Source organism: Somniosus microcephalus, chromosome 3 (assembly GCF_052327205.1).
Source record: "Somniosus microcephalus isolate GS21.2 chromosome 3, FLI_Smic_1.0, whole genome shotgun sequence".
In the NCBI taxonomy this organism is placed as follows: Eukaryota; Metazoa; Chordata; class Chondrichthyes; order Squaliformes; family Somniosidae; genus Somniosus; species Somniosus microcephalus.
In genome coordinates, this window is record NC_140989.1 from 123,912,258 (window position 1) to 123,934,953 (window position 22,696).

Sequence of the window (22,696 nt, forward strand, 5' to 3'; positions counted from 1 at the left end):
GAACAGAAATTCCAGGCCATTGTGTTTACCATGTGATTGAATGCGGTACCACTTCTAAAGGTGGCTGTAAAATTGGGAGGTGTGCACATCACTCTTTTGGTGATGTGCAGACCTACCAGAGGCACACGTGACACTTCAATGACGTCACTGTTGTTGATATCTGGACTGTCATCTGCTACAATATTAATCTGCATGTACACTGAGGTTAATGTTATTTTCTCAATTTTATGTAAGTTGTTATAAGTTTTGGCATATGTAGAGTTACCTGAATTCTGGACTGCAATAAGTAGCATGTCCAGCAGCCTGTAGTTATTGTTAACCACCCAGTTACAGCAGATTCAGACAAGGTCTCACAAATATAAATGCTAGTGAAATATTTTTGAGAATCCCTTCTTATTATGAAGCCATTTGCTAAGACTGAATAGACTGGAAAACGTAAAAGCCAGCATCGTAACTTAAAATTCTGTTGAAAGTAGGCTGGCGAAGATTTTCAGTGAATGAAAGAAAATTACTTCATTTTTTTGAAATGTAGAATTACTGTTAATAGAGGTTTGTAATAAAATATTCTACATTTAGAACTTTACTATTTTTGCAATCTATCACCTGTGCTGTGTTTGTGCTTCAAGTTGCTGGCAGAATGATTGTAGCCTTTACCTCTAAATCTTGTCTGTGGTGTCCAGATCAAAATGCGTCATCTTATGCTGCATTTATCTTGAAGCAGTGCCACTAAATGCAGCCCCAGTTTCGTTGGGAGTGTTGTAAAGTAGAAGAGGCAGCAGGGATGACAGGCCTGTCCTAAAGGGGTGACTTTCGCCAGTGCAGTTAATGGCTTAATGGTAATGTGTACAGTGTCACCAGAGGCAGATACCATCATCTTTTCTGGTTGCTACAGCACTGAGTGGCTTAGCCTACCCATATAACCTACCCATGTGGTTTTGATCATAAACTTGTATGTACCTTCATTTGCCATTGGGCAGTGAAAAATTGTGTCCCAGCTCATAACTTAATACAACTGCAGTGCTGATGCTATGGAATAAATGGGCAGATTCCACAGCAACAGGATAGGAGTTTCAACCAATATTATGAAACTATTTCTTGAAGAGGTTCTGCAATGTAAATGATTCATTATAAAAGCTGTTTTCTACTGCCTGCTGCTTAGGTTGACAGAGAGGGGATAGCAGTAGTCTTTCTGGCAGTGAGACTATATTGTTTACAGCATAAGTTTTCTAACTGGAATCCCTAGCCCTGGAGGAAATCAGTGAATCCCCAGGACTGTGCCAATATATATAGGGAATCTCTGGGAGTGTGTCAATATTTGCACCAGATTTCCAGGATTATGCCAGTGTTTGCAGTAGTGTATTAGTATTTCCCAGGGGCCCATGGGAGTGTGTCAGTATTTGCAGAGAGTCCAGAAACCGAAAGTTTTGATAACCACTGGCTTACAATATAGGAGTCTATCATTAACCTTGTAAATAGACTTTTATTATACTGTTATATATGGCCAAGCAATAGAAAAACTATTTAGTTTCATAAGAATTGGGTTATCTTACAATCAGTTATTTGCTAACAGATTAGATGCCGCAGTTCAGTTTGCCCTGTTAACTCGAATGAAATCTGGATCTCTTCTCTGTCTCGGGGCATATTCTGATGGCATTAGATGTGCTCAGTACAGGTGTCTGCTCATGGACTTGTTCTTTCTGTTATCTTTTGGATTAGATTGTGTTTGTCTGGCTCCTTCGATATTCAGTGAGTTTGTGCAGTGAGCAGCTGAACTAGACGAATGAGGAATGTCTCTCGATTGATCCCCAGACTGTGCTGAGTTCGCTGATCTCAGTTGGGGCAGGAGTGGGGAAGTTGCAGTTTGTCTCAGCGGTGCTGGATTAGGCATGGGGAAATGGGGCAGGATTCCCACTCCTGATCCTTATTTGGTGACCCCTGCTGGAAGGGTTTGTATGTGGTAGCCAGTTCAGGGCAGAATCGAGCTTAGCTGTGATAGCCTGTCAAATAGCCTGTCGACGCTTAGGCATCACGTATGGGCACTGGGGCATCATGTATGAGCACTGGGGCATCATGTATGAGCACTGGGGCAAGGTAGCTGAGGATGGCTAGTGCCCATGGAACTAAACTCCAGTAGAGATTGATGCCTTCAGGACAAGAAGGAAAGAGAAAATAAACAAGGGGAAAAGTTGCTTCTAGTGATAGTTTTATTGAATTTGTGGATATTTTGTTCAACATACAGTTGTATCACTATTACTACCTGCATATATAAGGAAAATGTGGAATCCATGTTGCAGTAATAGTAATATTAATAGTAGTAGTATGAAATACTAATGTTCCTAATTAATATTTCTTTTTATGCCAGAGGTGTGGCCTTGAGTCTTTGGAAGTATATTTTAATACTTGTGATGTTGAAGTCTGAGTATGTTGAGGCCAGCCAAGAAATATGACTTGTGTTTCTACTCATAACTTTGTTACTCATGAGATTTTTTCCAGCAATACTTGTGGAGATATAAATCCGATATCTTGGTTGTCCTGGCCATATGTTCCTGTGTACTAAAATAGAAATAAAATAACATTTTGAGGGCAAATTAATATCCACATTTTAATAGTGTAATCATTTAGAATCTGACTATGAAACAAATACTTTTTGTAACCACAGCTACAAAATAAATGCTTAAATGCAAATGTGTTGACATTTAAACTCCTCTGTCCAGCACTGTAAAATGCAATTGCATTAATACATTGATTTGCAAAGCACACTTTTAGTTTTCTAAAGGCAATCAACCCTAACAAATGTGAATTACTATTCTGACTATTAAAACTGTTTGTTGGGAGAAATTTAAATTAACAGGGTGCTGAGTTACTATTTGTGGCATGATCTGATAAACTGTACCACATGAACTCTTCCATAAACTAGCACAAAAGCTGAAAACATTAGATGTCATTGGCCTGTAATTTGCGTCCCCTACGGGCGGGTACGTGGTGTGCACGTGCCCGTAAGTGCTGCGCAGGTGCCGAGTTTACCCGTGTGAAGCACATGCCCGAAAACATGGAACTTGCGATCCAACGCATCTCCGGGAAAAGGACATCCGCGAGCAGAGAGTTGGGCTATTTGTCCAACTTCTGCCCAGCGAATGCCCGTGAAATTCTTATGCCTGGTAAAAGCAGGCATAAGACCTGTTTTTACCAGCGTAAGATTTAAAAAAACATTAAAATAATTTTTTTTCAATCATTTATACATTTATAAAAAACCTGTACAATAAGGTAAGTTTATTTTTAGCCCCTTAAAACATTTAAAGTTATTTTTCAAAAAATTAAATTTTTGTTTTACATATTCAATTAAATGGCATTTTAATTAATTTTAAATATGTAATTTTTATTTATTTATTTGATGCGTAGATGTATTTTTTGGGTATTCCCATTCATGCTTACGGAGTTTCCGTACATACGGAATCCCCATAAGCATGAATAGGGATTCCCATCTTTCATTGGTTGAGCTGGCCCATGTGATCCCAGGGGCGCTTGCGAACCGCCTGCGCCTCTGGGATACATGGGCCTCTACCCACGGGTACCCAGAGAGGTGCAGGACCGCGAGGCTCGGTACCTCCTGGACCACCAGGTACGCAGGCATTTTATTTGCGGATCGGAGGCATTTTCTCACGGGAAGCCTCCGACCACAAATTCAGGGCCATTGATTTTTGTCAGAATCAGAAATACCTAAAGATATTTCTTATTAGGGTAACTAAGAGTCCCTCATTCCAAATTAAACACAGTCCTGTTACTGTCTTCTCGTGATGATAGATATTTTATTTTTATTTTAGATACCTAATTTGCATCAGCTACATTGTATTGGGGTGGGGAGAGGACAGAAGCAACTTAACTCATAGTTGCTGACCAATGTAGAACTATGACAAGAATATAAATTTTAAATAAAAAATTTAGCTCAATGGAAAAAAAAGCTGGAATATTACCATTTGAATATGGACTTTTAAAATTTAGCATTACTGTTAATTACTGAACGTTGTTTATTCATTTGAAAATGTCGTGCTATAGGTAACACTGAGATTAGTTTTTTCCCTAAAGAGCGAGTTCCTTATGTACAGTACCTTTGGTATATTTACATGTATTTTCATGTAGAGAGAGGTTAAATGCTGCTTTGTAGAGCAAACAGAAGAGTTAATGTTGCAGACCTTTGTCAGATCTGGAAAATATTCCAGATTAACACATTTAAAAAGAAATAGAACAAAGGGAAGGTGGAGAAAACAAAGTAAACACGGTCGTGTGTATTTGCAGTACCAAATTTCTGATTGGTCCCCTTGGAGGACAAGACACACCCAACAATTTGTCTGGAATGTATAATTTGATTCTGACTGCAAGATCTTTGCACTGTGTAATTTGATCCATTCATTCTGACAGCCAGGCTCCAGAGCTCACAGTGGTAACACTACTGCTTTCAGAGAACAGACAGGGCTCACCCTCCCGGGTTAGGAGCGCTTACACTGCCGAGTTCAGATTGGAAGGGGTGAGGCCATGGAGGGATTTTAACATGAGGATGAGAATTTTAAAATCAAGATGTTGGTGAATAATGTTCCCCTAATTTCTTTTTGGGTGCGCGGTCCCATTAACAGGCTGCGGGCCCATTCAAAATTTCGCGCATGCGCAAAATCTCCCATTCAAAATCCAATAAGCGGCCTACGCGGAACCTTCAGACAGCTGTGCAGCTTAGTGGGAACGTTAGTGGACCATGAGCCAATGCAGGTCAACGAAAAACAGGGGTGATGGGTGAATGGGACTTGCTGCGTGTTAGGATACATGCAGCCGAGTGTTGGATGAGTTCCAAGTTTTTTGAGAGTGGAAGATGGGAGGCTGGCCAGGAGAACATTGGAATAGTCCAGTTCGACAAATAACATGAATGTAATGTTATGCATGTTGTAGGACCAACACAGAATATGCTCTCATTTTTTAAAATTCATTTATTTATTGCCCATCCCTAGTTGCCATTGAGAGGGTGATAGTGAGCAGTCTTCTTGAACCACTGCGGTCTGGGTGCGGGGGGCGGAAGAGAGGGAGAACGTGGTGCAGATGTAAACGGGGTGGGGGTGGAAGAACGTGATCAGGTCTAACAGAGGGCGGGAGAACGTGATCTATCTTCCCATCTAGATCACATTCTTGATCTCATTACCCCCCCCGACTCTTTTAGAACTGGATCACGTTCTTCCCCCCCCTCCCTACTGTTCTCACCGTGCTCCCCCCAGCCCCCTCCCGAGCCCCTGGCCGCCTCCCCTCACCGAGCTCTCTTCTATCTCCCCCCTGCTCCCCACTTCGGTCCCCTCTCCTCACCTCCCTCTCTTCCCCTCCAGCCACCCCCCCCACCCCAGACAATCTCCTGACCTTTTCCGCACAGAGCCGGGATCAGCATGGCCGCAGCCGCCGCACCATTTGGTACTGACCGGATTGAGTGCGCGTACACGGTACTTACAGCGGGCACGCATGCGCAGAGAGATTCAAAAACACCATGGAAATAATCACTCTTGAGTAAACGTACAGACAAGAAGGAATAGAATGACTTAAAGCGCATAAGTAGAAAACAGGAGATGGTTAAGTGGCTGAAGTGATATCAACAAGAGACAATCGGAAGCATAATAAAGAAGAAAGAAAGAAATAATGAGAGAAATTAAAGACATTTACAAGACACAGCTATGTGAATAACTGAGGTGATGGTGGCGGGGGGGGCTGGGAATAAGGCAAGTAAAAATGGAAGCACAAAAAAACTGGCAAAGCAGGAGACTGGGAGAAGAAAGCAGGTTAACGCAGAGTGTAGGTGGTCCCATCAGCACGGGTTTCCGACAGCGGGATCCTACCCCAAGCACCAACCTGCTCTTTTCTCCCTCCTGCCCCCCCCCCCACCCCCTGAAATGCCAGCACACACATCCTACACTGCCTGCATTCCCTGCCGAATATAAGTGGGAGTTAGAGGACTGCAAATTGTCTAATGGGAAGATACAGTGCCGTTCCTTAAGGTTGCGTTGAGTTCATTAACACAGTGTAGATGGTGAAAGGCAGGGGTATCTTTGTGGAAGTGGGTTGGGGAATTGAATTGGCAAGCAAGAGCTCAGAGTCCCACTTGAGGATGGAATGGTGGCATTTGTTTCACCAGTGTAGAGGAGACTGCACCGTGAGCGATAAATACAGTGTACTAGGTTGGAGGAAGTACACGCAAATTGCTGTCTCACCTGAAGTGTCTGGGCCTTGGACAGTAGTGTGAGCGCAGATGAATGGGCAGGTGTTGCATCTCTTGCGCTCGCACAGGATTGTGCCAGGGGAAAGACAGCTGGTGGTAAGGGTGATTAAGAGTAAGCCAAGGTGTTACATAGAGAATAGTCCCTTTGGAATACAGGGAAGATGAGGGAACATTTTGGAAGTGACGGAAATGGTGGAAGATGATCTGTTAAAGGCGGAGTTTGGGGAGTGAAAGGTGAGGGCAAGGGAGACCCTATCACAATAGTGAGGGAAGAGTTTAGGGCAAAACCATAGAAGATGGGCTGGGCTCAGTCAAGGGTCTTGTCTACCACATTTCATAAGCTCTGGTGTGGAGGGTGGCATCATCAGAGCAGATGCGATGGAGATGGAAAACTTGTGAGAAAGGAATAGAGTCCTTACAGAAAGTGGGGTAGGGAAGAAGTATTATTCAGGTAGTTGTGGGAGCTGTGCTTGTAATAGATGTTAGTTGAAAGCCAATCCCTGAAAGAAGTCGGAGTTTAAACTTTCCACCCATCATTTGCCTTTATGCATTCCATCTCTGACTCTTTCCTTCTTTTCTGCACACTGTCGGAACATCATGCAGGTGAGGCGTTGCACCCTTGGTGTCTGATGCGCTATCAATTACTCATAAAAGACTGAGAGTTAGAAGAGTAACTAAAGGCTTTTATTAACAACAGAATGGAGGTCTGCCTCGCGTGGTCGACCGGTCCATGATACTAAGGGCTGGGGAGCAGTCACCTTTATACTAGGACCTGTGGGAGGAGTCAGCCGAGGCATGTCCAGGCATGTACACAGTGGAATACAAACAGGACAAACAGGAATACAAACAGTGGTTTACCACATTCACCCCTTGTTTAAAATTGAGTCCGGCGGGGTGAAGTGTATTAAAAGTTAGTGTATTGGAGTCTCTCCGGAGGTCTTGTCTGCCGCTGTGATCTGCGTGGCGACGGCAGGGGTAGTGAAGTTTCCGGCGTCGAGTCCAGCGTAGGCTGTGGCACAGGCGTGTCGTCCTCGTAGATGTCGAGCGGGTCGCGGGGCCCAGGCCTGCCGTCTGCTGGGGCTGGATATCGGATCGTGGGGGGGGTGGTAGTGGGTAGTGGGTTACTGCGGCCCCCGAGGGTGCAAGGTCTCTTATGGAGACTGTGTCCTCCCGCCCGTCCGGGTATGCGATGTAAGCATACTGGGGGTTGGCGTGGAAGAGGTCGACCCTCTCGACCAGGGGGTCCGTTTTATGGGTCCTCACGTGTCTTCTCAGTAGGACCGGCCCTGGGGACGTCAGCCATGGCGGTAGCGATGTCCCCGATGTGGACTTCCTTGGGAAGACAAACATTTTCTCATGAGGGGTGGCGTTAGTGGCAGTGCAGAGCAGTGACCGAATAGAGTGGAGCGCATCGGGGAGCACATCCTGCCAGCGGGAGGTTGGAAGGCCCCTAGACTTTAAGGCTAGCAGGACGGCCTTCCAAACTGTCGCATTTTCTCTTTCCACCTGTCCGTTCCCCCGGGGGTTGTAACTGGTGGTCCTGCTTGTGGCAATACCCCTAGTTAGCAGGTACTGACGGAGTTCGTCGCTCATAAACGATGAGCCCCGGTCGCTATGGATATAGCTGGGGAAGCCGAACAGGGTGAAGAGGTTGTTCAGACATTTAATGACCGTGGCACTGGTCATGTCCGGGCAGGGGAAGGCGAACGGGAAACGGGAGTACTCATCAATAATATTGAGGAAGTACACATTGCGGTCGGAGGAGGGGAGAGGCCCTTTAAAATCGACGCTCAGGCGCTCGAAGGGGCGAGTGGCTTTTATCAGGTGGGCCCTGTCTGGTCTATAAAAGTGCGGTTTGCACTCAGCGCAGACTTGGCAGTTCCTGGTCATGGTCCTGACCTCCTCAATAGAGTAAGGCAGGTTGCGGGCCTTGATGAAGTGGAAGAACCTGGTGACCCCCGGGTGGCAGAGGTCATTGTGGAGGGCCCGCAGTCTATCGATCTGCGCGCTGGCGCAGGTGCCACGCGATAGCGCATCCGGGGGTTCATTTAGCTTCCCGGGCCGGTACAAGATCTCGTAATTGTAGGTGGAAAGTTCGATTCTCCACCTCAAGATCTTGTCATTTTTGATTTTGCCCCTCTGCTTGTTGTTAAACATAAAAGCAACTGAACGCTGGTCAGTGAGCAGGGTAAATCGTTTTCCGGCCAGGTAGTGCCTCCAATGACGCACAGCCTCCACAATCGCCTGGGCCTCCTTCTCAACAGCGGAGTGTCTGGTCTCCGGGCCTTGGAGGGTTCGTGAAAAGAAGGCCACGGGTCTCCCCGCCTGATTGAGGGTAGCGGCCAGGGCAAAGTCAGACGCGTCGCTTTCCACCTGGAAGGGGATGGATTCGTCCACTGCGTGCATGGTGGCTTTGGCAATGTCCTCCTTGATACGGTGGAAGGCTAAGCGGGCCTCTGCCGTCAAGGGAAAAGAGGTGGACTTGATCAGCGGACGGGCCTTGTCCGCATAGTAGGGGACCCACTGGGCGTAATAGGAGAAAAACCCTAGGCACCTCTTCAGGGCCTTGAGGCAGTGGGGCAGTGGAAGTTCCATAAGGGGACGCATCCGGTCGGGGTCGGGGCCGATGACTCCGTGTTCCACAACACAGCCAAGGATGGCGAGGCGGTTTGTGCGGAATATGCACTTCTCCTTGTTATATGTCAGGTTTAGGAGTTGGGCGGTGCAGAGGAATTTTTCGAGGTTTGCGTCATGGTCCTGCAAGTCACGGCCGCAGATGGTCACATTGTCCAGATATGGGAAAGTGGCCTGCAACGCATTTTGATCTACCATCCGGTCCATCTCCCTTTGGAAGACGGAGACCCCGTTGGTGACGCCAAAGGGAACCCTAAGGAAGTGATAGAGGCGGCCGTTTGCCTCAAAGGCAGTGTACTGGCGGTCCTCAGGGCGGATGGGGAGCTGGTGGTACGCTGATTTCAGGTCAATGGTCGAGAAGACGCGGTACTGCGCGATCTGGTTGACCATATCAGCTATACGGGGGAGTGGGTAGGCGTCCAGCAGGGTGTAGCGATTTATTGTCTGGCTGTAGTCGATGACCAGGCGCTGCTTCTCGCCGGTCTTAACGACCACAACCTGGGCTCGCCAGGGGCTGGTGCTGCCCTCAATAATCCCTTCTTTCAGGAGCCGCTCCACTTCGGTTTTAATGAAAACCCTGTCCCCGGCACTGTATCGCCTGCTCTTTGTGGCGATGGGCTTACAGTCGGGGGTGAGGTTAGCAAACAGTTGGGGGGGGGGTGACTCTGAGTGTGGAGAGGTTGCACCTGGTGCGCGGCGGGCAGTTTGGAAGCTGCTGGCTGCGGACTGTGAGTGGGGGTAGGGGTCCACCGTACGCCATCGTAACACTTTTAAGGTGGCACTGAAAATCTAACCCCAGCAGGACGGCAGCGCAGAGGTCAGGCAGGACCAGAAGTTTAAAATGATCGTACACGGTCCCGTCTACTACGAGTGTCACCACGCAGTAGCCGCCGATGTCCGCCGACTGGGACTCGGAGGCCGTAGAAATCCGCTGTTGCGCAGGCAGGACTGGGAGAGAGCAACGCCGCACCGTGTCGGGGTGGATGAAGCTCTCCGTGCTCCCAGAGTCAAAAAGGCAGATTGTATCGTGACCATTTACCTTAATGTCCATTGTGGAACTGGCCAGTTGGTGCGGTCTCGCTTGGTCCAGTGTAACGGATGCCAGCGTAGGGGTCGGTGTGTCGCTGCGGGTATCAGATGAGGCGGTGTCGGGGGCCTGCTGCGTCCCGGCTGTCGTCCAAGATGGCGGCGTCCATGATCCCCATGTGGCTGGAGGTGTCCAAAATGGCTGCTGTACCGGTGATTCGCACATGGCCGGGGAGGTCCAAGATGGCGGCCCGCATGGCCCACACGCGGCGCTGCTGGGGTTCGGGGTGGCTTTGGCCCTGCAGACGCTAGCGTAGTGTCCCTTCTTCCCGCAGCCCGAGCAGATCGCGTTTTTCGCCGGGCAGCGCGCTCTGGGGTGTTTTGCCTGGCCACAGAAGTAGCATTTCTGGCCTTGGGGCACTGCTGTCTGGCCTTGGGACACTGCTGCGGTAGTTGGGCCGTTGTTGGGGTGTGGCTGGGGTGGCACGGCGCTATGAGGCGGTCCTACCGTGTCCCAGGCTGTCATTCCCCGCGGCGTCCACGGTGCAGAGGAGTAGGCATCCATGCCCTGGTAGGCTGCATCCAACGATAGTGCGAGTTCAGAGGCCTTGTTGAGGTCGAGGTTACTCTGCTCCAACAGTCGCTGTCGGGTGTAATTGGATCTGTGGCCCGCTACAAAAGCGTCCCGGATAAGTTCCTCTGTGTACACGGCGGCCTTTACATCCTTACAACCACAGGCCCGGCCAAGCACAGACAGTGCCTGAAGGTATTCCACGGTCGATTCCCCAGGTTGTTGTTTACGACTCCCCAGGAGGTGCCTGGCGTACACTTCGTTCACTGGGCGCGTGTACTGGTCCTTGAGGAGCTTGATAGCGTCCGCGTACGAGGTCGCGTCTTGGATGACCGAGTACACTCGGTGGTTCACTTTGGAGGTCAGGACATCTAGTTTGTCCTCGTCCGATTTGATTGCTTCGGAGGCGGTCAGGAATTTTTCGAAACACTTAAGCCAGTGAGTAAACTTGGTGGATGAGTCCGCCTCCCGATGATCTAAGTCCAGGCATGCTGGTGTGAGGATCTTCTCCATTATAAAAATGTTGTTAATAAAATTGATGCGCTATCAATTACTCATAAAAGACAGAGTTAGAAGAGTAACTAAAGGCTTTTATTAACAACAGAATGGAGGTCTGCCTCGCGTGGTCGACCGGTCCATGATACTAAGGGCTGGGGAGCAGTCACCTTTATACTAAGACCTGTGGGAGGAGTCAGCCGAGGCATGTCCAGGCATGTACACAGTGGAATACAAACAGGACAAACAGGAATACAAACAGTGGTTTACCACAGTGTCGACCTGCTTTTTTCTTCTCCCCGGTGGATCCTGGCCCATTTTACCAGCTTTTCATGCTTGTGTTTCTGCCTGCCTTCTCTCCCCATCACCTCAGCTATTCAGAGGTTCTCTGTATCCCATAAATGTTTTCAGTTTCTCTTTTAAGCTATTTAACCATCTCCAGTTTTCCACTTAATAAATTTACAGGTCATTCCACTTCTTCTTGTGTCACTTTCTTCTGTTCCTTTTTAAAATGCTATTCATTTTGGCTATCTTCCAGTTCTGATGAAGAGACCACACCTGAAACATCAGCTGGGACGTCCATTTCCTGTGAAGTAACGGTAGCACAGCAGGACCTGCTCCCAGGAAATTCCTGCCTATTAACTAATTTGACCACCCATAGATGCTGACTGACCTGCTGAGTGTTTCTAGCATTTTCTGTTTCTTTTCTGATGTGCAGCAGCTGCAGTTTTTTGCTTTTTTATCTGGCACTGCATGCAGCAGAAACAACAATGACTTGCATTTATATAGCGCCTTTAACGTAGTAAAACGCCCCAAGGCACTTCATGGAAGCGATTATCAAATAAAATTTCACACGAGCCACATAAAGAGATATTAGGACAGGTGACCAAAAGTTTTCTGAAAGAGGTAGGTTTTAAGGAATGACTTGAGGTAGAGAGGCGGAGAGGTTTAGGGAGGGAATTCCAGAGCTTGGGGCCTAGGCAGCTGAAGGCACGGCCACCAATGGTGCAGCGATGAAAATCAGGGATGCTCGAGGCCAGAATTCGAGGAGTGCAGAAATCTCGGAGGGTTGTGGGGCTGGAGGAGGTTACAGGGCTAGGGAAGGGCGAGGCCATGGAAGGATTTGAAAACAAGGATGAGAATATTGCAAGACTATTGGGATATGTAAAAAAAATTCCAGGCACCCAGAATCTTACTGAGCCAAAGAGCCCTGTGTATAATATATGCAGAACTGATCTGTAGCAACCAATTTTTTTGTCATTTATTCCCCTTATTAATTGTGTATATAAAATGCTTAACTGAACGTGTACTGCAACAAATGCATAGACCTAAAGTGCAGTTCGGTGAATTAACATTTTTTTAGTAATTGGAGAAGATGAGATGTACTGTTCAGAACTGCCGAACAATTAATAGCTGTTCTAGGTTTATTTATTTAGTGTCTTGTCTGACATTTATAAAATGAAAAAGTACCTGACTGAACATGCTTCAGTGTAGGTAATATGATCATCAGACACGCAGCTAATTCATTATAAAGGAATATGGGCTGACACCCAGCACAGTAAACATGCAGTAGCATTTGTTGGCCATATGAGGGGGTTTTATGTCCAAAAGAGCCAAATCAATCTGACTCCGAACCCATCCGACTTTAAAACTAAACTACCACAAATGATAAATGTAAAATATGACTCCGTAAAAGATGTTACATATCTATTGTCAAACATTTAAAGAATACTTTTACTTCAGTTAAAGTACTCTGGTTATCTGATCTTTGTATTTATTGCTGTCAAAAATCATTATGTAATCATGTTTGAATTTAACCAGTAGCTGACCAGATAAAATGGAAAGTGGAATTGGGCTTTCTGATATTGCTAATCTATTTATTGACTACTAGCTATTTCTGCCAAGCTTCACAACCTTATATAACTATATTCTAATACTCGACCTTCATCGTAACATTTCTTTATTGACTTGAAATGTTTTCAGATTCATATAATGCATTGTGAATATAGTGCCCATTTACCTTACCATCTATTCTGAATTACTTGCACCAGATTTCCTCTATGTGAATTGCATTTTCTGACTACTCTTCCACAGTCTTTTGAAGAAATTATGACTGATTTAAAATGGTCTTGAAAATAGAAAATAAAGTTTGGTAATGAAAACTTAATAATAAACATATTGCACTAATGGGAAAAGTAAAGTACAAGAAGCATATATTCAAAGCATATCAGCAGCATTCAAGATTAGTCCTAGGAAATTATTTTGTTAATATTTTAATTTTGTTTATTTCAATTTCATTAGAATGATCATAGAAACTGTTTTAGTGCAGCAATTTCCTACCACAATCCCACTGAGGAACTGTAACTAAATTTCAGTCAGTAATGTTTTTATATTGTGATTTGTATGTTTATTGATACAGTGATTTGTGCATTATTTTATGCATGTTTGGCTCATACACACACTTTATTGCATTCAAAACATTAGGGACACAAGTACCCATGTGAATGTTGTGCTGCTTTACCCAAAATGGTTTTTTCCTTTGGTTTGCCAAGATATGTTGTTGGAGGATTTTGAAAACAAAAGTGTAGGCGTAATATGAAATATTTTGTTCTCATGTTTGAGGTTTGAACAGGACAGAAAAAGTCATTTTGAAACCTGGAATATGTATTTTAAAGTAGATGTGCTAAATTGTATTTTTAATTAAATACTGAATAATGCACAGCAGTTATCTGTATGATACCTTGTTTAGTATATGTATGTAAAATTGAATAGCACAAGCTGTGTATAAACTACAACAGAATATTTCCACACTGCAGACAATATATATTTTGCTACCTTAAAGATAAAGAGTTGTGGCTTAGATTGGTCAACACCAGATAGGAATGATGTGCATGGGTACATCTTCAGTACTTTATCTTCGCATTATGTAGTTTATATTCAAGTGAAAAGGTTACAAAATATACCAACTGTATTATAGGTAACAGGAACTGATATAGGAAAGGCCTTCAACCTTGAAATGCCATGATAGTACATCACCTAGTGTAGTTTTTGGCTTGCTGCTGTGCACATACCTAGAGTCCTGTACTGACAGCTTGCTTTAGAGATCAGTGCCAGCAGCTAGGATTTTAGATGATGTGTGATTCTTGTCTGTAGCAGTGATTATCAGAAACTGACAGCTGTAAAGAACGAAGCAGACATCAAAAGATTCTAATCATCTGGTTAGGTCAATTAGTGTTAATTTTCATAACTTTGTTATTCTTATGTTCCCTTTTTCCTTAGCCAAGCCCAATCCCAAGTCCAGTTCTGGGGAAAAAGCCAAATGCTACTCAGTCACTGCTTGCCTGGTGCAAAGAAGTGACAAAAAACTACAGAGGAGTGAAAATCACAAATTTCACCACCTCTTGGAGAAATGGATTGGCTTTCTGTGCTATTCTGCATCATTTCCGGTCAGACTTAATGTAAGTAATGAAGTTGGCTTGACTAATATAAAACATTTCACTTGTGTATCGTTTGCTTTTAATAAACTGGGAGTGAAATTCAACTTCGAATGGGGCGTGTAGCGGGTGGGACGTGCAGCGGACGGCCGGTCCACTAACGCCCCTTTTGTGTCTCTGCCAAACTTGAATTTCATCCACACTGTCTCTTTGCCTCCTTCCCAAAATGATTGACGCCTTTTTTCTGGTGGGAGAGATGCCCTTTCATTCACAAATCCATTTTTTTTCTCACTTTGGCTTTGTATTGCTGAAACGATGTTAACATTTCTTCGTGTTAATCTGTCTGATAGAACTGTCTTCAGGAAATTTACAAATAAAATGTTGGTATTGAAATGGATAAGACAAATAAGCTTTTAGCTCTATGTACGCTGACAGCAAAGGAGTACTGGATGGTAAATTTGGTTTAAAAGGCTAGCCTCTGGTGTTTACCTCTTCACTTCACTGCTAGATGGAATGCTTTGGGGGGAAAATGTGATTTTTGTGGTTACCTTTATTTTCCACTCTGCCTGTTTCATTGATTGCTTTGCAATGAAATCACTACTTACTACATAATGTCATTATTGCTATAATTTTTTTCCTGTTGTATATTTTTTTGCTTAATTTAAAGTGAACACTAAATACCCATTGCTTTCTCGTCCTCTCTTCATCCCCTCCCCCAGTGACTACAAATCTCTGAATCCTCAGGATATTAAAGAAAACAACAAAAAGGTAAGAACAGCCACAGAAAATGACATGTCTGCAATTTTGGCTTCACCAGTGCTCTTTTAGTAATCCCTGGAAGGTGAGGTTGTTTTGTAAGGTTATAATTGCTGCTCGCAGAAGGTAATCTCCCCTGCAGTTTTATCTGATGCATTATCGACTCCTGTTTGCATTGGTCACAAACGTTTTAAATCTTGTGGAAGAAAGTGTCTGTAATACAGATATACCTTGCTGTGGCTTTCATCCATGTATTATAGAGCAGTTCTTTTTTAAAAGGTGAGAAAGAAAGGATTTTAACAGAAACCTTCATCTGTTCATTGCATTGCCGATTTTTATAAATGTTATTCATGCTTTGACTCATTAAATGTGGTATAACTCAGTTTTGAGGGCTGTCTTAAACAGATTTTACTCTTTGTGCAGCTCATTTCTTCCGTCTGCTTTTGCCTCTTGTTTGAGAGCTACATTGAGTAGCCCAGTTGCTTCCTGCAGGTTTATTTCCTGTCTTCTCACAGTTCTGACTGATAACCCCTACTGCCCTTGTTTGGAATGAATGCAACATGAAGAACAATGCCTGTGTATAGTAACCATGCAAATGCATAAAGTTTCTGACATTTCCTCCTCCTAACCAATTAACACAACATCTCAAAATGAATGAATGCTTTCTTTGAGGCCAGAGTCTTTCTCCCTTCTCTCCATTTACCAGTTAAAATGAAGTTGCAGGTGATCGTTGCAAGGGCAGTAAAGGTTAAATTGAAGGAGCGACTCTGTTATATGATGGGCAATACCAGGTCAGATCATAACCTCTGTTTCAGTTCATTGAAATCAAGAGGTAAATGCATTATTAAGTAATGACTCAAACAGATACATATCAATTAGAAAATAAAATGTGTTTCTTCAGTTCTAATTGTAGTTTCTCACAATCAGTTATTGAAAACAAATGGAATGTACTTGCAATCTGATCTTGGCTGATATGTTGGTGCATTGTGTATTGAGAAATATTTAGAGTTTTGCCAGTGGTGCTGTTATTGTTGATAGACCGCATTTGATGTCTGTCAATCAACCTGTCATTGCTATATTGGAAAGAGTTCTGCCGAAGGAGAATATTAAGCTTTTTAAACTGAATTGGGTCCATTCTTGCACGTCTTCAGGAATTAGGAAAAGGGAAACAATTCTAATAAATGTTGAAAATTGAAGCAAAAATATTTTGAATGACATTGTTAAATATTTATTTTGAACTTCAGTTACTAAAATTCCACTTTGTTCCCTAAAGATGTACTTCAAGTTTAATATGTAGCAGAACTTAAATTAGACAAAAAAATGTAAGCATTTATAGTTTTCAATGTCCTAAACAGTGATTTAAAAATTATTTTTCCATTCAAAATGAGAATATAGGTTCATTAGCCTTTACTTTAAACATGATATTTGGATTATCTCCGTTAATGTTTTAAAAAAATTTTTGTAGATAATTTTAATTCCCTTGACTACCTGCTTCTTTCTCCTAAAAATGTTATCCTTAAGAGGTATTTCCCCAACGGAGACACAGATAGGTAGAGATAGAGTGTGAAAAACACACACATAGATATTACATTCTGAACCTTACCAGTTGGGAAGGGAACACAGATAATGTGAATGTTAGTCTGTGTTTACTTGGAAAAGTGGACTTAAAAGTGAAATAATTTATTCCCTTTAAACCAGTTTAGTTTTCATATACCAAAATGATTGTGCAGAAGCTGACAAAACTCTTTAACCACATTACCCTCTCACTCCGGGAATAAATGACCAGAATGTGATTGCTAGTAGATTCTAAATTATTCGCAATCTAATGCTTGTTTAATTTTGGATGATTAAATTATTAGAAAGATTCTTAGCAAGCTTAAAAATGTCAGTGTATCACATCTTTCAGAGCAAAATGTAAATTGAAGATTGTATATCTATCTGTAATATCTGTTGCAGAATATTGTACAATTGCGTAGAGCAGGGTTTCTCAACCTTTTTGCTTCCGAGGCCCCTTCCCGTGTTACAAAAATTCCGCGGACCCCCGTAACACAACACACGAGTTTTTTTCTGTATAAAAATTAGTTATACAATTAAGCGTATATATTTTATTATTATTTTTGTTTTACTTAATGTGAAACTTGTTGCTGGTGAGAACTAAAAATCGTGATAATGCCTTCAGCTATTTATTAACTCAGAATGAAGACATTGAAGGAGAGAGTCACATTGGATCCCAATTATTACAGCCTTGTCGCAGGCCCAAAGACTGGAAAGTCTCTTTCTTTCTGTTCCCCTTCCCCCCACCCAAGGCCACATGGCGCGTGCACTCTCTCCATTAATGGTGCCCCCACCCCCCATCTCAAAACACCAGGAAAAAATGTTTACTTTCAAACGCACAAGCGGCTTCCAACCAACACAGGGCGGCTCCACATGAGGGGAAAGAAAACGGTTGAAAGGAAGGCTCGTGTTACCTCGGCCCACGCGACGTCGGACTAACTCGCGGATTTCCCCTCCCCTAACTCTGGTTTTACTCCCCTGGAAGAGAGGTTATAACTCCCGTTATTTTATTTAATAATTAAAAGCAGTGAGTGGCTTATGAACATGGAAGCGAATAGGGCTGGATTTAAAAAAAAACTTACTGAGTTAAATACTGCTGTAAAAGTCAGTGACACGCAAAGGGACTTGTCTAACCTAACAAATGGTGTCCAGCAGTAAGAACCTGAATTGGCTGCGCATGCACAGTCTTTATCGATGAGGCTATTCCACTCATCTCAATGTGCAGGGGAGACTGCTGATCAGTAGTCTCCCCTGTATATTGATGGGACAAACCAACTGGCGGACTCCTTGAAATCTTCTCGCAGACCCACGGTTGAGAACCCCTGAATTAGACTGAGTTGACAGATTCAGCAAGTAAGCTGGGCAGTAGCTGGTTATAATATAGGTGCGTTCTAAACACTGCAATTACTGTAACAAGTCAATGGGCATGCCAACACTTCTGATAGTTCCACTTAAAACATTCAGATAGAGGATTATGGGAGTGATTGTAAAATAATCTAATTTGAAGGGTTCAGATGACAGCCTAAACTATGAGAGCAAAACGCAAGTCATCTGAATATTCCTGCTAAATCATATTTAATAAACTATTTATAGCAGCATTTTTGACCAAGATTGACATCTAACTTGTTGCTATGTGGAAGATGCTCTCCCCTCCCCCCGAAGGCAAATGTTCTGGCCAACATTGGCAGAGCATTGTATTCAGTCCATGCGTGATGCTCTCATGGAAAGATTCAATTTGTGACATAATCATTGGAAGATTATTGTAGTTTACCCTGCAGTGGATTACCCTGGGAACTGATGCTGCTTTATGTATATTACATAACTTTAGTACTTTATTCGTTTCTGAAATGAAGTGTTACAGCATTTCAGGCTAATACTTGCACAAGACTTCCACTGCTACCCTCCCTTTCCTCAAGTAAGCATGTGGTGCTGGAAGTTTGCTCCATGGCCATTGATCATGTAAAACCTGGATCAACCATCAGTAGAGTGGATGCAAGCTGCTTATTGGGCATGAATGCAAGAACTACTTGTTTTTAAACTACCAAGCCATGCTTGTCAATTTGAAGCTGCCGTGCAGAAATCGGAGTCATACATTTTAGACCACAGCTAATGTTCAGGTATTTTACTATGTACAAAATCAAAAAAAAGTTTGTGTTTTGATAAATTGGACCTTCTTTCTACTTTACTTAGTTATATAACAGTGTGGCGGAGACCACATAGGGACAATAACACAATTCACAATGTATAGCCAATGTGGTTATATGTACCTAAACACAATTCACTATGTATAGCCAATGTTGTTATATGTACGTACTTGGTTGGGTTATCGGGGCAGGGTCCCTTTAAGAGCGTCGGTAGCGTGATGGCGTCATGCGTCGGTAGCGTGATGACGTCATAGCCCTGCAACGAGGCTGAGAACCTCAGTCCTCATGGAGAGTGAATAAAGTAACATGCGTTTTGCCTTTGCTGCAGCAAAAGTCTCAGAGCCTGTTGATTTCTAGCGACTCCAACATTGGTGATCCTGACGTGATGGCGACGAACGCCGTTTCCATCAAATTACCCGAGTTTTGGGAACGACAGGCTGTCGCTTGGTTCGCCCAGGCCGAGGCTCAATTTGCACTCCGGGACATCACTGCGGACGACACGAGGTACTACTACGTTGTCTCTGCTCTCGGCAGCTCCACCGCGGCCAGAGTCATGAGCCTGCTCGAGAACCCCCCCGGAGCTCAACAAATTCGAAACACTGAAAACGCACCTCTTAGAAACTTTTGGACTCACCGAAGCCGAGCGCGCACGCCGGCTTCTCTCTCTACCCGGGCTTGGCGACTCCAAGCCCTCGGAGCTGATGGACCACATGCTGGCCCTCCTGGGCGCACACAGGCCGTGCTTCCTCTTCAAGGAACTGTTCCTTCAACAGCTGCCAGGTCAGGTACGGTTGGCTTTAGCCAACTCTTCCATTACCGATTTCTGCGACCTGGCCAAGGAGGCCGACAAATTTTTCTCTGCCAGGCAACAGTACTGCGTGGCCACGCGGAGCCCTGCCCCCACCGATACAGCCCAACGGCGGCAGCCCCCAAGCTTCTGCTTCTACCACGCGCAGTTCAGCCCCAAAGCCAGGAAGTGCCGGCCCCTGTGCAGTTTTCCCGCGCAGAAACAAACGAAAGACCACTCATCGGCTGCTATGGCTGTCAGCCGTTCAGGCAGTTTGTTATTTATTACAGACACTGACTCCGGACGTCGTTTTCTTTGCGACACGGGTGCCCAGGTGAGCGTCCTGCCCGCGTCAACCATAGACATGCAAGGGGGGAACCACGGCCCCGTCCTCGAAGCCGCCAACGGCAGTTCCATCCGCACCTTCGGGAAACGGAGTGTGGCGCTTTGTTTTGGCGGGCAGCAGTTCACCTGGGACTTTGTCACGGCAAAAGTGTCCACCCCCCTTCTTGGCGCTGACTTCCTCTGCGCCAATGGCCTTTTGGTAGACGTCAAGAACTAACGTCTCATCAACGCTGAGACTTTCAGCTCGCTCCCGTGTTCCCTCAGCGGGTCCAACACGACGAAGTTGTCCAGCGCACTCTCGGCCTCCGATGAGTTTTCCCGCCTCCTCGCCGAGTTACCGGACCTCACGAAGCCCACGTTCTCGTCCGCCGCCACCAAACACGGGGTAGAACACCACATCTCGACCACCGGTCTGCCCGCGCTCAGCGCCTCGACCCGGGGAAACTCGCCATCACTAAAGCCGAGTTCAACACCATGGAGCGCCTCGGCATCATCCGCCGGTGGAACAGTCCGTGGGCCTCGCCCCTCCACATCGCTCCGAAACCAGGCGGCGGGTGGCGCCCGTGCGGCGATTACCGGCGCCTCAACGACGCTACGACCCCCGACCGCTACCCGATTCCACACATCCAGGACTTTTCCGCCCGCCTGGCCGGGAAAGTGGTATTCTCGAAAGTGGACCTCGTCCGGGGTTACCACCAGGTCTCTGTCCGGCCGCAGGACGTCCCGAAAACCGCGGTGATCACCCCGATCGGGCTGTTCGAATTCCTCCGCATGCCATTCGGCCTCAAAAACGCCGCCCAGGCTTTTCAACGCCTAATGGACACCGTGTTACGGGACCTGACATTCCTGTTCGTATACCTGGACGACATCCTCATCGCCAGCGCCTCCAGGACAGAGCATGTGTCGCACCTTCGGACTCTCTTGCAACACCTCAGCCAGCACGGCCTAATCGTCAACCCGGCCACGTGCCAATTCGGGCTGTCCTCGATTGACTTTCTCGGGCACCGCATCACGAAGGACGGGGCGGTGCCACTGCCATCGAAAGTGGAGGCCGTGATGGACTTCCCGCGACCCCTCACCGTGAAGGCCCTGCAGGAGTTTTTGGGCATGGTGAACTTTTACCATCGCTTCGTCTCCCGAGCAGCCCAGCTTATGCGGCCCCTTTACGAGGCCCTCAAAGGCAAGCCCGACAAGCTCGCCGTCGACTGGTCCGAGGAGATGGCCAATTCTTTCACGGACACGATTCGCCGATCGCTCTCACCACCGACGCCTCGGACTATGCGGTCGGCGCCATCCACAAACAGTGGGTCAACGGCACCTGGCAGCCGCTCGCCGCCTTCAGCCGGCAGCTCCGCCCCAACAAGCGGAAGTACAGCACCTTCGATCGCGAGCTTCTCGGCCTCTACCTCGCCGTCCGACACTTCCGTTTCCTACTGGAGGCTCACCCGTTCACAGCGTTCGTGGACCACAAACCATTGACCTTCGCCATGGCCAAAGCTTCCGAGCCGTGGTCAGCCCGTCAGCAACGCCAGCTGGCCTTCATCTCAGAGTTTACAACGGACATCCAGCATGTGGCTGGGAAAGACAACCCCGTTGCCGACTGTCTCTCCCGAGCCATCGCCAGCGCCATACACCTCGGCATCGACTACACCCGCATGGCGGCCGACCAGGCCTCCGACCCGGACGTCCAGGCCTACAGGACGGCAGTCACGGGCCTTCAACTAGCGGACGTCGCGTTCGATGATGCCGGCACCACACTCCTGTGCGACGTCTCCGTTGGGCAGCCACATCCCGTCGTGCCCGACTGGTGGAGACGGCAAGTTTTCGACACCGTCCATAATCTTTCCCACCCGGGCAGGAAGCCGTCACAGAAGCTGGTGGCAGCTAAGTTCGTCTGGCATGGGCTCAGGAAGGACGTTCGCGACTGGGCCAGCACCTGCGTGGTATGCCAACGCTCGAAAGTGCATCGCCATGCTAAGGCCCCGTTGGCGCCTTTCGCGGTGCCCGAGAGGCGGTTCGACCATGTTAACGTGGACCTGGTGGGGCCCCTGCCGCCCTCCCGCGGGTTCACCCACCTCCTCACAATGGTCGACAGAACCACCCGATGGCCGGAAGCCGTCCCGCTGTCTTCAACTACGTCCGCCGATGTGGCTCGGGCGTTCATCAGCACTTGGGTCGCCTGGTTCGGCGCCCCATTTGACATTTCCTCCGACCGGGGGCCCCAGTTCACGTCGGAGCTCTGGAACACTGTCGCTCGAGGCCACGGGTTGAGACTCCACCGCACCACAGCTTACCACCCTCAGGCTAACGGGCTGTGCGAACGGTTTCATCGCTCCATGAAGGCCGCACTCCGGGCCAGCCTCCGGGACGACAGTTGGATCGACAGACTCCCGTGGGTCATGCTGGGACTCAGGACCGCCCCCAATGAGGACCTCCAGTCCTCGTCCGCCGAGCTCGTCTACGGACAGCCGCTGCGGGTTCCCGGGGATTTCGTCCCCAACGCAACGGAACCTTGGTCCGCAGCCCGTCAGCGGTCCAACCTTCTGGACAACGCCAAGTTTTTCGTGCCGGTGCCCACGTCGCAGCACGGCCTCCCACAGTCCCACATTCCGCTCGACCTTCGTGCGGCGGAGTACGTTTTCGTCCGCCACGACGCCCACCGGGGACCTCTTCAGCCACCCTACGATGGACCATTCCGCGTCCTGGAAA

The 22,696-nt window shown here is 46.6% G+C and overlaps 1 protein-coding gene across 1 annotated transcript in view; it reads left to right on the forward strand.

Annotated features, from left to right (window-relative positions):
• The window catches only part of ehbp1 (EH domain binding protein 1), a 321,338-nt gene that overhangs the window by 129,618 nt on the left and 169,024 nt on the right, over positions 1-22,696 (forward strand). The window contains exons 9-10 of the mRNA XM_085977747.1: positions 14,247-14,425; positions 15,121-15,169. Of these exons, the coding sequence (XP_085833873.1) occupies positions 14,247-14,425; positions 15,121-15,169 (228 nt within the window). The remainder of the gene's footprint in view (positions 1-14,246; positions 14,426-15,120; positions 15,170-22,696) is intronic.